The sequence below is a fragment of the Paroedura picta genome, chromosome 14 (genome assembly GCF_049243985.1).
Source record: "Paroedura picta isolate Pp20150507F chromosome 14, Ppicta_v3.0, whole genome shotgun sequence".
NCBI lineage: Eukaryota > Metazoa > Chordata > Lepidosauria > Squamata > Gekkonidae > Paroedura > Paroedura picta.
Window position 1 is genome coordinate 16,645,222 of NC_135382.1, and position 17,204 is coordinate 16,662,425.

General features: G+C 47.4%; 1 protein-coding gene across 3 annotated transcripts in view; it reads right to left on the reverse strand.

Annotated features, from left to right (window-relative positions):
* The window catches only part of ATXN10 (ataxin 10), a 76,148-nt gene extending 60,072 nt beyond the window's left edge, over positions 1-16,076 (reverse strand). The window contains exons 1-3 of one of the 3 annotated variants that reach the window (XM_077309773.1): positions 15,890-16,076; positions 11,800-11,991; positions 8,014-8,096 (exon numbers count right to left, since the gene is read on the reverse strand). In XM_077309773.1, coding sequence (XP_077165888.1) covers positions 8,014-8,096; positions 11,800-11,991; positions 15,890-16,008 — 394 coding nt within the window. In that variant the 5' untranslated portion in view covers positions 16,009-16,076. The remainder of the gene's footprint in view (positions 1-8,013; positions 8,097-11,799; positions 11,992-15,889) is intronic. The other 2 variants (XM_077309774.1, XM_077309775.1) reach the window with 2 other exon arrangements.
* Positions 16,077-17,204: the final 1,128 nt, after the last annotated feature.

Below are 17,204 nucleotides of genomic sequence, written 5' to 3' on the forward strand. Positions count from 1 at the left end.
ATTTGCATAAGATCAGCAGAAATACAGTGCCTCGAGCCGTAGCCTGAGCTTCACCCGTACATGGTGACCAAGAAAAACAGTCAACGGGACTGACCACCCACTATGAGTTATTCGTGGTGCCTGTCCACCGTAGCCATACGACCATACGACATACCAGTTCACAGGGTGTAGCCAACGTTAAAAAACCTAGGTGGATTCCTAGAATAATCTGGGTGGGCTCGCCTGCTACACTTCATTCCAAGGACTATGAAGGTTTAGCAGTTATAGCATCTCAGTCTATCGAGGAATTTGGATTTGCTCATCCAGTTGCAATCTTGGGGGCTTCTTGATTTTAATTTTCTTAAACACAAAGGAGCCAGTTTGTCGCACATGACCCAGCTGTTAATGTCAACTGTGTGTGTGTGCGCGCGCATTATTCAGGCTTCAAAAAAACCCAGTAGTGACACGATCATGCAGAATATGGTTGGGAAGCATAGTGTACCTGAGGCTCTGCCTCCCTGCCTATGCCCCCAAAAGAGCTCTGCGCTCCACCGCTACCAACCGGCTAATGGTCCCTGGCCCTAAAGAATTCCACCTGGTCTCGACCAGGGCCAGAGCCTTCTCTGTCCTGGTCCCCACCTGGTGGAATGAGCTCCCGGAGGAAATCAGGGCCCTGACGGAGCTTAAACAGTTCCGCAGGGCCAGCAAAAAGGAGCTCTTCCACCAGGCATTTGGTTGAGACCAGGCACAACCAACAGTGACTGAAGGGCACCTGATCCCCTCCCTCCCTCTCAGAACTTCACCAGAATGCTCTGGACCTGTTTTGCACTATTGTAGTGCACTGTTGCATTGTTTATATTGTTATGTTGTTATATTGTTATAACTATTAGTTATTAATATTATTGTACGGTTATTCGTGTGTTATAGACTGTTTCATGTATGTTTCTTCTGTTCCATGTAAACCACCCTGAGCCTCTGGGGAGGGCGGTATATAATCGAATAATCGAATAATCGAATAATCGAATAATCGAATAATCGAATAATCGAATAATCGAATAGCTGTGGGCACACCCACCTGGGGACCCTCCCCTCCCCACCCCCTCCAGGTCCATCACTGGCCATCTTGGAGGGGGGGCGGTCAATATGACCATATATGGTCATAAGGTAAAAGTATCCCCTGTACAAGCACCGAGTCATGTCTGACCCTTGGGGTGACACCCTCTAGCATTTTCTTGGCAGACTCAATATGGGGTGGTTTGCCATTCCCTTCCCCATTACCATTTCCCCCCCAGCAAGCTGGGTACTCATTTTACCGACCTCGGAAGGATGGAAGGCTGAGTCAACCTTGAGCCGGCTGCTGGGATCAAACTTCCAGCCTCATGGTCACAGCTTCAGACAGCATGTCGGCTGCCTTACCACCCTGCGCCACAAGAGGCTCATTATATGACCATACCACCGGATAAATGTTTAACAAATTTTAAAAATCTATTAAAAATGAATCACTTTCCACCCATTCAAGAAACCCTTCCAGTGCCATCAAGACACCCCAGGGTTTCACAAAATCCTGTGCTAGATATTTCATAGCATTATTAACATTAAACTGCCATGAAGGTATTATTTTTACCGACTAGAAAACATGGGACTGAAACACACCATCAATAAGACAAATCATAAAAAGTTCATCCATATGTTTACCCAAAATTGTGATGAATATATTTGTCATCCTCCTGCAATTATTCCCAGCAAAAAAAAATACTATAAATATTATTCTGACAGTGTAATTACAGTTTTCGCTTCAACCGTGGTAGAAAAGTACTGGCACCAATTCCCCATCTTAGGAGCAGAGGGAGAGAGACAAAGCAATGCTGGAAATAACTTTTAAACCAAAGAATATCAGATTTTTTTTGGTAATTTTTAAACAGCCTGCATAAACTAACACTGCAATAATTTTGCTTGCCAGAGAGGTGACCAACTGGACCACCAAGCAGCCAAAAGGAGAATTCTAAACTGGTTGTCTTATGGCAACTTTGGGAGATTTAATTTTGTGGACTTAGACCTCTGTTCCAACATTCCATGGAATAAGTAAAATTGATCTTGATCTCACTATTTTGGGACTGTTTTACCAAAAATAGTTAAAATTTTACAGTACATTCAAGCAAAGGAATGTTGATTGTGTGCAGAAAGGTCTGCCTACTCCTTAGGGAGATTTAAACATGACTTTTATGATATAGGAGCCACAGTGATAATAGAGTCATAGAATAACAGAGTTGGAAGGGTCATCTAGTCCAACCCTCCCACACATACCATGAAGGACACTAAAAACCCTATTGCTCATCCACTATAACCTGCCACCCCCTTGAACCTTCACAGAATCAGCCTCTCCATCAGATGGCTATCCAGCCTCTGTGATGTGGCCTGCTCCCAGGAAACCTCAACAAGTAAGCAAGACTACGCAGCTATTTTCTACACCATCCCAAATACACATTGGGAACAGCCAGGAATAACAACCATAAAAACAGTATTTGCTCCAAAGCAGGGCAAGGTAAGGAAGTAAGTGAGCTCAAAATTGCTTCCTGGATGCATTCGGCAGCAGAAAAATAGCTTTTGTCAAAAGAGGAAGAGAAAAGGGCTTTCCAAAGCCCAATAGTAGAGCAAGCCTATGCTAGCCTGCCACAAACAAGCAGAACCTCCTTGGTGCCTGCCCCAAGACTCTGGAACCAGCTCAATGAGTTGCCACAGCACACTGCCTTCATTAATGATCATTACATATTATAAAATCTGATTTGAGGTCTTAATTACATTTAATTCCCTGGTGGGTTCAAGTTCATTAATTTGGAATATCTGAATCTTGCATTTCTCACAATGACTAATATGTTAGGGATGTAAATTTTGAAACTGTTGTTGTTGTTGTTGCTGTTTTCTGTTCTATCTCAAGCGACTCAGGCTGGGTTTCACCAAATAAAATGCATCAAAGTAAAATACAATAATAAAATATAACTATTAAGTTAAATACATTTAAAATCAAAAACAAATTTAGTTGTCTATCTATTAGTAATTGTCTTACAAGGAACGGCGGAGAGAGGAGGCTCTTCCTAGCCCTAGCTCGCTCATTCATTCATTCATTCATTCATTCATTCATTCATTCATTCATTCATTCATTCAATATATATATTGTCTCTCACTGTGACATCTCAGAACAGTGTACATAGAACCAGTAGAATAGAACATCGAACTAGTGACCAGTAGAACAGATTCTACCATTCATAACAGTGAACTTCAACATCACTTGGAAACTTTGAACATTGACAATTAAGAGAGGCCATGAGCTTGGGGTGGTACAGTTGCTTGACAGAGATGGATCCAGGCTACAGGGAAGCCTCTCATCGCTAGCTTTCAGCCGAGAGGCTTTGGTGGGGAGGTCAGCATAATAGAATTTGTTTACTATTTTCATCTGCCTGCAAATGTTAACAAAGATCCTGGGAGGTGCAGGAATGTGGACTGCCTGGAACTGTGGAAAATGTATGGACCCGATGCCCTTGACATCGTGGTTCACAGTGGTGGCCTCTAATCCGGATAACTTTGATCCCCCCCCCACTCTTCTTCTGCATGCAGATCCCTGGGTGAACCTTGGGCCAGTCACAGTTCTCTCAGAGCTCCCTCAGCTTAACCTCCCTCACAGGGTATCTGTTGGGGGAAGAGGAGGGGCAGGCGACTGTAAGCCGATTTGAGCAACCAGCTCTTCATCCAAACATCTAGGGTTGTTGGCAGGAAGACCTCCTTCTTCCAGTCAATGATTTAGAGCCCTGTTACACTTTACCTGTGACACAAGTTGACTCAGACTGTCTCCAACCATGCCAAAACATCAGACACACAAAAGAGTGCCAGGAACCCATTTGGCTCTGGAGTGTGAGGTGGAGGGTGGGGGAAGGGGGGCTCCACAGCAGGTTGTGCTTCTCTGTGATCTTGTACAGGTATAGGAACAGAGTCCATTGCAACACCTTTGCATGGAACCCACCCCTGGAACAGACTGGAGGTACAGGGTTGCAGCCCCAGAGGTACACTAGGAACCCCAAGCAGGCCAGTTTTGATATTGGCACCTGCACAGCCCACCTTTGCTGAGTGAAGCAGGCTCTCTCCTTGCGGAGGAGAATCCTGAGGGGCTTTTTGCACGCCTTCAAAATAGCACAATGGTTGCCAATTGAAAACGCTACTGATTTGCCATTATGCACAACGTCGTTGACAATCTGCCACACACCTGAAACCGATCCGCAAAAAGCGCTTCCTTGTAGCGCTTTCAGGGAAATCCCCAAAAGTGGATTCACCCTCTGGAAAGCGCTACACTCCTGCAACCAATCTGCAACACTAGCGGGAAAGTTCTGTGCGTTACCATTGTTGTGGTTTCTACAAAGTCCCTCCCCCTGGCTCTCTCTTCTGATCTTCCGGCGAAGCGATCGCCATTTTTTTTTTCCTCCGAGCGAGTGGGTCTCAACCCACCAGCGAGCCTCTGTTTAGAGGCTTCCCCGGCTTCAGTCCCTCCCCAGAGCTGTTTAGTCACTAAGCACAGAGAAGCCCGTTTGCTGATGTATTTTCCCTTTATTTTTTACACTGTTTTCGGCCGAAAATCGGGCCCGTGAGGGGGGGGAATTTTTTTTTTTCACTCGGGGGGAGTGTGGCAACGATGAAACGACAGCTCAAACACACCTGCCAGCTGGATGGGTCTCTCCGTTGCAACGAATCAACACATATTCGTTGCAATGGGTGTGTGTTTTTTTTTTTTAAACCCTTTCTTAAAGGGAAAGGGGCTGTTTGGGAGCATGCTAACGGCTGCCCATTGGCTGCTTGACGGCCAGGGGCGGGACGAGCTCGGCAATGGCGCTTCCTTTCTAGCGATTTTTGCTGAGACCGGAAGCTTGTGGGAAACGATGGAAACGCAACTGGATTCCACTACAAAGTCAGGTATGCATAATGACGAATTCCACTATTTTAAATGGCGATTTTTCGTTCAGCAAACAATTTGCTATAAGGATCCCGGTGCGGAAAGCCCCTGAGTTATTGCCGGCATGGCACTGTTGTGGACATGTCTCTTTTCCCAATGTTTACAAAAAGCACTTGTTGTGATCTGGGCAGCCCTACAGGCATTTGCAGGGCTGCTTGCTTTTGCCTCATTTCCCACTTGGTTTGGGGGGGGGGAAGCGGAGGGAGAGGTGAGATGGAGAATATCTATCTAAAACACTTGTGCCCTCTAGTGGCCAGCTTGATGGAGCCCATTCAGATGAACTCCAAAGCATTTGACAACTCAGGGGGAATCTGGGTATACAGCTGGGGAGGGGGTCCCCCACATTTAATATTTCTATCCTCTGTAGAGCGCACTAACTCTTGGGGACAACAAAGGAATGCGCCTGTGTAGACTCACTGACAACACGGGAACGCTCCTGTGTAGACTCACAACACGGGAATGCTCCTGTGTAGACTCACAACACGGGAACGCTCCTGTGTAGACTCACTGAGGCACGGTACAGGGCTCCTCCCCACTAATATCAACCTCCCCCTCAAATGCAAGCCAATACATGGCCTCTAATTTTGGACAGCAGCCTTCCCCAGCCCACATTAGCTACCCAGAAGAGCCATGTTGACCAGTTCTGCAGTGCATCTTTCCTGCTTCTGGGAGCAGCTTTATCCACAGGGGGCACATAGCTACCCAAGGCATCCTCTCCATTGCCTTGGCTGAGGTACATAGGCAAGCAAAGAGAATTAAGAAAGTGAGAGCATTAAGCAAAGAATAGTGGGACGGAAGGGCATGAAGGAGGACACTCCTCATCTAGGTAGAAAACAATCCAAAAGGTGACAGTGCTTCCTTCTGGCAGAGTAGAAGCTAAAACCAGGAACCACCTCCTGACCCATTGGGAGGAGACACCTGTGCAAAGAGTAAGAACCCGTAATGTTAAAATGACTTCCCGGGGCAGTTATGACAAAGAAGAAGAGTTGGCTTTTATACCCCATTTTTCACTGTCCATAGGAGTCCCAAAGTGGCTTACCATTACCTTCCCTTCCTCTCCACACAACACCCTGTGAGATAGGTGGGGCTGAGAGAGCTCTGACAGAACTGCTCTTTGATAACAGCTCTAACAGGACTAATTAGCCCAGGATCACCCAGCTGGCTGCATGTGGAGGAGCGGAGCATTAAAGTCTGTTCTCCAGATTAAAGGCTGCTGTTCTTATACTACACCAAGCTGGCTTTCATCGTATGACATTCCACTGTAGAAAAGGCACATTGAAAAGGCTGTAGTATTAGCAGAGACTTTAGATTATGTTCCTAGGTCAGGACCTGGAGGGGGTGGGAAGGGGAGGGGCCCCAGGTGGGTATGTGCATAGCTCTGCTTCCCAACCATATTCTGCACCATCACACCACTTCTGGGGCTTCCTGAAGCTTGAAGAATCTTCCACGGGTTTCTTAGTGGTAGTTTAAAAAGTCTGGTTTAGTTCCAAACAAACTTCTTGTTGTGTTATGGCAATTCACAGATCTGCACGTTCATTCAGGAAATAAATGAATTAGGAAACCAGAAGTTTGATTTAAAAACCCCTTTTACTTTGGGATTTAGCATCAAAGCCCTTTAAATACATCAGTCCTAGTGCTGGGCCCAAACTACAGAATGGGGGAGGGGGGAGCCTGGAAGAGGATTTGGTCTGCAGAAAAGAGATGTGAGGTTACACAAGGAAGGCTTTGAAGAGTGGATAGTGGGTTGTAAATGTTAACTGAATAAGAAAGCCATGACTACAGAAAACCTGGGCCTTTCAGAACGGGTTTGCATTCCCTCCTGCTTAAAGTCATGTTGCATTGCACAGAAGATGGAACACAAATTGGAAGTTTAATCTAAACAATCTTTAAGAGCAGTTATTTAAGACCCGGCGCTTTGCATGGCATTTCCTTTTCTGCTGGTTTATTCATTAATATGCCGTTAAAAATAAACTCCTCGCCACAACTCAGCCACAGCGGTAGAGGCATCTGCCAGGCACAGAAGGCACACCACCGGTTTTTAACCAGTTCCAAGCTGTTGGGCATTCTGGACTTTCCTACCCACTTTACCAACACCACAATGAGTACTTAAAATAGATGCTACTGGATGAAATTAGAGAGAACGCACACACCCTCATCAAGATAACCCACTTAATAAAATATATTCCTGATTTCATTTTTCCGAGGGATCGCTCTTTTTCCTTCCTGGTTAGAACACATGCAATTTCCACATTAATAGGGCTCGAGTGCATTCAGATGTGTTAGAACCAGAATTCTTGTGAGCTCTTCGACCCAGGAGTGCCTGGGCTGGGTCACACTGGCTGTCCACCTACGCTAGTACCCGGCTTCCAACCAGGTAGTTGTCAGAGAAGCCAAGGAACAGGGACCGGAGATAAGCGACCTTCCCCTGCTAATGACTCCCCAGCCCCTGACAATCAGACACTTTGCCTTAAGACCCCATTCAGCTGTCATTTCTAACAAACAACAACAGACCTATCTGCCTTAAACCTGTCCAATCTCCAAGACAGCCAGCTTCGTCCGGTGGTGGCCTCTAATCTGGTGAGCCGGGTTTCATTTCCTACCATTCCACATGCAACCAGCTAGGGGACCTTGGGCCAGTCACAGTCCTGTTAGAGCTCTTCTTGCAGAGCAGTCCTGTCAGAGCTCTCTCAGCCCCACCTACCTCACTGGGTGTCTGTTGTGGGGGGAGGAAGTGAAGGCAATTGTAAGCCGCTTTAAGACTCCTTTGAATAGTTAAAAGCAGGGTATAAAAACCAACTCTTCTTCTGCAGATAGAGTTCAGTGGCATCAGAAGTCCAGGCAGAGTAACGTAACCTCCAATAAGTACCTCAACAAATGAACTGTGCATTAGATCCCTGAGATTTTTGCCACCAAACTGGGAGGGGAGACAGAGCTGGGACCACATCCCATTGGCACAAGGGCAAGAGAAGCCCTAACTTCAGCCTGAGTGCAGTGATTCCATCCCTTCATGAGCAGTGCCACCCGGCTCCAATGCTTACCTGTCAAGGACGACTCCAGATCAGTTTCTAACTTCTGAAGCACCTGGATCAGGTGGACGGATGCCTCAATCAGACCCATGCTCCTGTTATGAAAAGACAACTTTAACAACAATGCCCTTCTCAATTAAAAAGAAGAGAAAAGAGAGAACCCACTGTTTGCTATGAAGCAATGAGTATATCATTGCAGGAAGACAGATTAGAAGCCGTTGATCTTAACCACTGCACCTAGCTGGCTCTATGAAGTTGCTGGGCAGTAGGTTGAGGACAGAAAGCAGGAAATAGCCTTTGAACAAGTAACAGAACTATGGAATTCGCTACCAGCGGAGGAAATGGTGGCCATGTGCAGAGACAGCTCTCAAAGACGGCTAGACAGCTTCAAGGAGGAGAGGCCCACCTGTGGCTATTAGCCACTGTGACTGAAGGAAGCTTCCATAGACAGACAGGAAACGTCTCAACCCCAGTGCTGTGAGGCGGCAGAAGGGGCAGCCTTGGCCACTGAGCCTTCACTGGCATTCTACAGCAACTGGCTGGCTGCTGGTGCTCCTGCTCTTTCGCCAGGTTGTTGGTTGAGGCCGGGCAGCAAGGGAAATCAGGGCCCTCCTTATGAGAGCGTAATGGCAGTAGCAAATACCAACAGCACCCTCTTTCTCCCTCCCCTCCAGTATGGTTTCGGGGTGCATTGTACTTAGTTGACACTTGATTACAAAACCTGAGTTTCTTAAAATCCGGAAATTCCTAGATGCTAAATGTAGGCATGTGCAGAGAGGCAAAGATTAAGGTAGAACAGGGTATTTGCTGGCAGCACAGGAAGCTCATCCGTTAAAAGCCTATATCGAATTTCCATTTGGACTTCTGAAAATTCCCCCGGATGGAAATGGCAGGCATTCAGGAAAAATAAAACATTGGACAAGTTCTTGACCTTTTGTTGTTTTTAAATAATGAGAGCCACAGGATGGGAATATTTCCTGGCACAGCACTGGCACTGGGAAGCAAGCAGTTAAGTAGCTTTTCCAGGAAGCCTCATAACATAATTTGCCATCCTGAATGATCCATGAGTCAATCAGCACAATCATCCTAAACAGAGTTAAACCCTTCTATCCCCATCACTCCCTGACTACCTGATCCCAAGCGACATGACCAGAAATGAGTCTCACTGAGCACTATGGACCTTCACCTTCTTTGGAACTGAATAAGATGCAACCTGGCCTTCACACCCCAAAGGCCAGGTTGTATGTCATCGGCAGAATTAATAGGCAAGGCATCTCCTTGGCTAAGCAGGAGGGACTGGGACAGCCTGAACAGAGAGACCTACTTGTTTCCTATACCAGCACCCCATTGTTTTCTGTACCTCGGAATGGTCAGGTTAGCTGCCCTTTATTCACAGACCTGGAAGAAGATCTACCTTAACATTTCTATTTGGCAGTTTCTGTGAACAGGTGTGGGCTCCCTTTCATTGGAGGCAGGGCTGGACAGAAATACTTTATGAAATAAATGAATACACAGTTCCTTTCCCTTCTTTAGACAGCCTTTCTTTTGCATACAGCAATACGTCCAGGCAGCCAGAGCCAATTTCTTCTCACTGATTTTCTGAACAAAGTTTGAATCCAGCAGCGCCTTTAAGACCAACCACGTTTTATTTTCTCTTTTTCTGTGACATAAGCATTCGACTCGCCTCTCCTATCCACAGCTCAAAGGAGTACAAAAACTCCAGAAGGGTAAGGGGATCAATTAAGAAGATCCACCTCTGTAGCCTGAGGGATCTGACTGTTTCTCAGATGTCGTTAGGGGATTTTCCTGCTGACCTCTGGAATGGCAAAGTTACTCTGGCAACAGACACGGTCATACCTAGGCACCCTCTCTCCGGTCGAAGACCCTGGGCAGCCCCTTGGTTCACTGAGGGGCTGTGAACAATGAAAAGACAAGGGAGCGAGCTAGAGTAACAGTGGAGAAAGAGGATGAATCCGACAAGGCATCAGGCTGCAGCTCATTTTCAAGTCTGCTGCATGGTGGTGATGGCAGCAAAGAAACACTATTTCTCCGTCATCATTGCATCTGCACGGAGCAGACCTGTGGAATTCTTCATGGTAGTGAGGAGCCTATTGAGTGCTGGAAAAGACGGACTGCTCTACAGCCTGCTGCACTAATTTCAATAAGCATATTGTGGATAAAATCTCTTGCACCTCTTTCAACTTGGACTCTACATTAGCCGTGGAAGGGCTGGATGGTTGCAGGGTACCGGCGTGCCCATCTGTGGATAGGATACTTGGAAGCTTGAGACCTTCCAACTGCTTGTACTATCTTTGCCCCTACTGGCTGCTTAAACTTGTTGGGGGGGGGGGGGCAGAGCTGGCAGATTGGATCTGGGAGACAGTAAATGCCTCACTGTGAGGAAGTGGTCATCTCTCCCTTGAGGTGGGCAGTGGTGCATCGCTCCTTAAGAAGCACATTCCGGTCCCAGGAGAGGTAAGTCACTATTGTCCAGTCTTGGTGAGCCAGCTTGGTATAGTGGTTAGGAGTGTGGACTCCTAATCTGGCGAGCCGGGTTAGATTCCCCCGCTCCTCCCTCACATGCAGTCAGCTGGGTGACCTTGGGCTGGCCATGACACTGATAAAGCTGTTCTGACCAGCAGGAATATCAGGGCTCTCAGCCTCACCTCCCTCACAGGGTGTCTGTGGTGGGGAGAAGAAAGGGAAGGCGATTAGAAGCCGCTTTGAGAGTGCTTTGGGTAGAGAAAAGCGGCATATAAGAACTCTTCTTCAAATGCACCATTCTTGAGCAAAATGACTGAGTGGTGGCGGGCCAACTTCAGGGATTTGTATATGAAGCTGATTATTTGGATCCATTCCTATCTGGTTTGAGGCCTGGTTCGGGGATTGAAACAGCTTTGGTTGCCCTGGTGCATTATACGTCTTGGGAGAAGGACAGGAGAGTGAGACCGTTAATTGTCCTGTACCTTTCCGTGGCTTTTGATACCACTGATCATGACATCCTTCTGGAGCACCTTTCAGGACTGGGCCTAGGAGGCACTGTGCCCCAGTGGTTCTAGTACTACCTTGAAAGTAGGTTTCAGAGTGCGATGTTAGAGTACTGCTGCTCTGTAATTTGGTCTCTGATCTACAGGGTTCCCTAGTGTTCCATCCTGTTCCTCATGCTTTTCAGCATCTCTGTAAAGCCTCTGGGAGGAGATGTGTCTGCCTCCTTCTACTGTTGACTTCTGCCAACAGGTGAAGATGTTTTTGTTCTGTTTCGCGTACCTCCGATAACTGTTATTGGCCTCATCCCTGGTTTTTGAGGTTTTGTTTTCTTTTTTTATGGTTTATCCTGAATTATTGTATATATATGTTTTTAATTCTGCAATGGTATTGCTGGATGGAGGTGGCTAGCTGGAGTCACTGAAGCAGTAGGTGAAAACTCCGGGGAATGGTAGAGGACAGGAAGGCCTGGAGGATCATTGTCCATGGGGTCGTGATGGGTCAGACACGACTTCGCACCTAACAACAACAATGCTGCAATGTTTGATGTCTGCTGCCTTGGGAAACCTACGTGAGTGGAAAGGCAGCAGAGAAACGTTTTAAAGGAGCAAACAGAAGATAACTCAAGCCAGGGGTAGTCAAACTGCGGCCCTCCAGATGTCCATGGACTACAATTCCCAGGAGCCCCCTGCCAGCGAACGCTGGCAGGGGGCTCCTGGGAATTGTAGTCCATGGACATCTGGAGGGTCGCAGTTTGACCACCCCTAACTCAAGCGCTAAAGGAACTTTTTTGAGCTTTGCCCGCGACCATACCTCATAATGTCCTGATTCTTGGCACACTGGACACAGGCATTCCGTAGGCATCGGAAGCATTCTGAGAGCAGCAGTAAAGAGTCATCCAGGTGAGCCAGCGCACTCACATCCTTACAGGCCACATCAACCTCGCTGGTTGCCTTTGTCAAAATTTGCATGAGATTTTGGAACACATGCTCTGTTGCATTCTCTCTGAAATGAAAAATAAAATAAACATGAAATAAATAACGTTATCTGCACATAGGTAAAGCATCCGCATAAAAGCCGTCCTGAGACCTGTTTGGAGAGGGGCGTCCAAAAATCTCATTTTAAAAAAGAATTAATTAATTAAAAAGAGTGCTGGTTGTATCTAGCACAGGTCCTTGTTATAATAGATTGTTTTAAACAGAGCTGTTATGACTTAGGCAGGAGAGGAAAGATTATATGGGCTTTGAAACATATGGGTATCCACAACTGCAAGCACTTTCTCAGGCCATGAAAGGGAATGGTTCTAAAGGGAATGGCTTTAGTAATCACCTTTAAGATCATACGCAGTCTGGGCCCAGTGTACCTGAGGGACCACCTCACTGTCTATACCCCTAAAAGAGCTCTATGCTCTGTCGCTTCCAACTGGCATTTCCCAAATTTGTGGTCATAGTCAAAACACACTTTTTCCAAATAAGATTTGGAAGCACACTTCAAGAGATTTGTTTTTGAATGCAAAATAATTATGAATGGCCTGCAGGGGAGCCCACACCTGGTATTTTTTGCCCAAGTCACTGTTCACAGTGTACCTCACTTCTGAGAAAGCACCTTTACGCATCATGCTTCATTCAAACAAACTCCATGAAGAAACAAAACAAAACTGCCTGCTCCCAGAAGAACCTGGCAGGAAGGAGACAGGTGTCATGTGCCAAATATGGCCTATTCCAGCCTGGCTGTTTCTCCTGTCCTGGAGATGGACCAGCTCATCAAAGATCTTTTTGTAACAAACCCCCCTCCTTGCTTTGCACTACAGAGAGACTCTGTAGTCCCTTATCTGTGTTCCTTTTTGGTATGCATAACAATCCTTTAGTAGAGCTAGCACCTAGGTGAAAGATAGGCAGACTGTCTCCTATTCTGGCACCCTGTTAGATCAAACATGGCTACTGTGGAAAAGTGAACTTTCCACCTGAATGTGTGTTCAGCAGAGTGCAGGGTCTGAGGGTATAACTAGCCATGCTTTCTTTAGTTCTTCGTCTTCAGCAATGGCTATCTGTTGACGCTGAATTGCTGTAGATGTTGCCTTACCTTAATAAAGACTGCTTTAGGTTAGTCCAATGCTGGGGGCTCCTGTGGGCTTAAGGGGCTTTTGGGACTGCACCCCAGGGTTGTGACAATAGGGTCAGATCAGTATATCATGCAGAGGACAGCAAGCAGCCTCTTCTGTGGTCTGGTATTGCAGGCTCCCGCCTATTCAGTGTGTCACCATATTCGAAATGCTATGAGATGGGAGCCAGAAAGAGTTGTTGTTCCACTCTCTCTGGCACCTTCCTAGAAAGTAATTTTATTTTTATATTCCACCATTCCCTAGTTAGCTCAGAGTGGGCATTATCAAGGTTTAAAAACATTCAATGTCAAATAAGGAGCCAGTTTGGTGTAGTGGTTAGGAGTGCGGACTTCTAATCTGGCGTGCTGGGTTCGATTCTGCACTCCCCCACATGCAACCAGCTGGGGACCTTGGGCTCGCCACGGCACTGATAAAACTGTTCTGACCGGGCAGTGATATCAGGGCTCTCTCAGCCTCACCCACCCCACAGGGTGTCTGTTGTGGGGAGGGGAATGGGAAGGCGACTGTAAGCCGCTTTGAGCCTCCTTCAGGTAGGGAAAAGCGGCATATAAGAACCAACTCTTCTTCTTCTTCTTCTAAATGTCCAATATACCATTTTTAAAGTCATTAAAATTATATTAAAAGCCACCTCATCATCATAATTAAAGTCAGTGGGATAAGTCAATGTTTGGGCAGATTTTCTTTTGGAGGATGGTTTTCAGGGAGGGAAGCCAGCATCTTGTTGATGTTAATTTCGCGGCCTCAACCAATTGCCTGGTGGAACAGTTCCTGACCTGAACACAAGCATTCCAGATGGGCAGCCAGGTTAATCTACTGCAGAAAAACAAAAGAGGAGTCCAGTGGCACCTCAAATATTCAAGAGAGGACCTCAGCAGGTGTGCAGCCATGCCACCCCCCCCCCCCCAAGCCCAAAGATGCATGGCATAAATGCTGAGAACAGTGAGTTAAATGACAGGTAAATCCCAAGGTAGGATTACAGAGTCTGGGAATCATTTTGCAAAATGAAACCAAATTGAGCTGACCCCTTTGAACCTCTCCTGTGTTTTCATCTCCACTAGTTTTTGCCAGAAATAGCTAGTATTTATTTGGAAGGCAAGCATTAGACGCTGCACATCATCAAACATAATCAGACTGAACATAAACAAATCCATTCGCACAGAAATAAACAGATTTTGCATACAAATCCAGCGATTCGACTTTTGTCAAACACGTCGTCACTATCCAATCCAAACAGGAGAGCCAAGATTACTTTTGTGTGTGTGTAGATTTTTTCAGATGCAATAACAACTACCCTTGAACTTAAAAGAACTGCATCTTTTAATTCTCTTCATTTAAGATTAGGCAGGTTCGCTTGAGTCTGACCAACCCAACAACATCCGCTGGTCGTCCCCCCCAAGACACCCCCACCATGTCCTGAAGCAGCCTGACCTCCATGGGGGTTGTCATTCTATTTGAGTTGTCATTCTATTTGAAGCCACTCTTAATTTATTGTTGATATGTTATTTTTGACTGTGTTAGGCATTTAGACTATTCCATGTATTACTCCTGCAGTGTTTTCTGTGAACCGCCCTGAGCCATATGGGAGGGTGGTATAAAAATCTAATAAATAAAAATAAATAAATAAATAAATAAAAACTGACACGATGTTGCAAATGTTATCATTTTAGGAAAAATCAGTCCACTTAACATGTGATATTGTATGTATTTTTATCCTGTGAGCTGCCTCGAACTTTATGGAAGGGCAGCATATAAATGGAAGGAAAAAGATGATGGATGGATGGATGGATGGATGGATCTCCACCAGCAGACTCAGGGTCATCTGGGCATGGAATGGGGGTCAGGTTTCCTGCATTGTGCAAGGGGTTGGAGTAGGTGTCCCTGGAGGTCCCTTCCAACTCTATGACGGCCAAATGCTCTACTTCAAAGAGCAGAAGGAGGGAGCATAAGGGCAAGGTCTTGGCTGTATGTTAATTTACTCTCACACTCTACTTTTAAGTCTGAACTGATCACTTCCATGCCATGCCATTGTATCTGAGGAAGTGTGGTTGCACACGAAAGCTCAGTCCCTTGAATAAAACTTGGCTGGTCTTGAAGTTGCCGCCGGGCCCAAAATTTGTTCTGCTGCTTCAGACCAACAGGGCTCCCCGCTTGAATCAGCTAACTGCTGTCAGCCACTGACTGTATATTTGCTCATGATTCCCCTATATGAAGACATCTTTATGGAACCCAAGATGTTTCCCAAGCAACAAAAAGTTGCATAGAACGCATAGAACGCAAAAAAACAGTATTGTAATATATATATTTTATTTCAACATAAGTACAATTTGCCAGGTGCCCCCAGATGTCCCTCCAAAAGTGGGACAATCTGGTCACCTTAACCAAAGCTCCCCCCCCCCAAATGCAATGGGGCCTGTCTGCAGGTGCCCCCGCCCTCCCACTTTTCTTTGGGGCTTTTCTTTAGCTTCGCCTTCCGAATACAGCAGGCCGGCTTCAGCCCAGCGGGGCGACCCACTCGAGCAGCCCCAAGGATCGCTCCAGGCAGCCGGGAAAAGACTCCGCCGCTTTCCCTCCCTGGCCAAAGAGCCCCTTCGCCTCCCCCTGCCCGCCCACCCATCGCCCGGCCTAGCCTGGAGGAGCCCTGCTGCCCCCCCCCCCGGCCCATTCGCGACCAAGCAAGGCCTGGCGGGGGAGGCGGGAGAGAGAGAGAAGAGGCCGGGGCTCCTTCCCCTTCCGTCGGCGACACGCGTCGCGGCGTCCTGACGTGCGGCCGGCCCGACCTACCTGTGGCGCGCCTCCCGGAAGAGGCCCGTCAGCTGCCGCGCCGTCGCCAAGCAACCCGAGGGCGCCGCGGCCTGGCCCAGCCGCCCCGCCACCGCCTCCAGCAGCGCCGGCTCCGCCATGCCAGCCCCGCCGGCCGCCTCCGCACGCTCCGCCCAAGCAGGCGGGCCCGGCCAGGGAGGCAGGGGGGAAGCTGGGAGGCCGCCGGCCGAGGTGGCCCCGCCTCCGCCTCCGCGGCGCTGGGCGGCCAAGGGAGGGCCGAGCAGGGTTTGGGGCAGGAGGAGGGCTGCCAGGTAGCCCTTGGACACCGGGGGGGGGGGGGGGAGCGAGGGGCTAGGGTTGCCAACACCAGGGCTGGAAGCTCCTGGAGATTTGAGGATGGAGCCCAGTGGGGTACACTCTCCAAAGCTGCCATTTTCTCCAGGGGAACAGATCTCTGTCGCCTCGAGTTGAGCTGTCAGTCCTGAGGACTCCTGGGTCCCCCCTGGAGGCTGGCATCCCTAGTCTGTCCCTTCATTGCAAGCAAGGGGATTCAGACATTCATCAGGTGACCAGATTGTCCCACTTTTGGAGGGACATCGGGGGGTACCTGGCAAATTGTACTTATGTTGAAATTTAAAATATATATATATTACAATGCTATTTTTGTGTTATATGAAACTTTTTGTTGCTCCATTTAGACCAAATTTTTAATGAACCCCGGTCAATGGTGTCCCGCTTTACCAATGTTAAAATCCGGTCACCTTAGATATTCATCCACCATTGAGTGCATATTCAGTTCTTTTCAGTTGTGTCTAGGCACTCTTCACTTAAGTAGGGAGGCCAGCTCATTGATGGTAACACATCTGTAGTACTTTCATATCGTTCTCCAGCCAGCTTGGTGGTTGAGAGCAGGGGCTTCTAATCTAGCAAGCCGGGTTTGATTCCCCGCTCCTTCACAGATGGGTGACCGTGGGCTCTTCACAGCCCTGATGGTGCTGTTCTCATAGAGCAGTAACGTCAGGGCACTCTCAGCCCCACCTACCTCACAGGGTGCTTGTTGTGGGGAGAAGAAGAGAAGGCAATTGTAAACCACTTTGATACTCCTGGTGGAGAAACAACTTCTCCTTCTAGTCTAGTAAATGAAGTATTTTAGCAAATAAAATAAAACGGAGCCAGGAACACTGGCAGTTCAATCAGCTCTTTTTTGTGATCTCAGTATGATGTTACAAGAAGCAAACTGAGAAACCTCAGAAAATCGCAACCTTATATACAGTAGCAAACAATGGATCAGTTTCGGTTGAAACTGACTGGAACCGGGAGATGGGACCTAGCCACA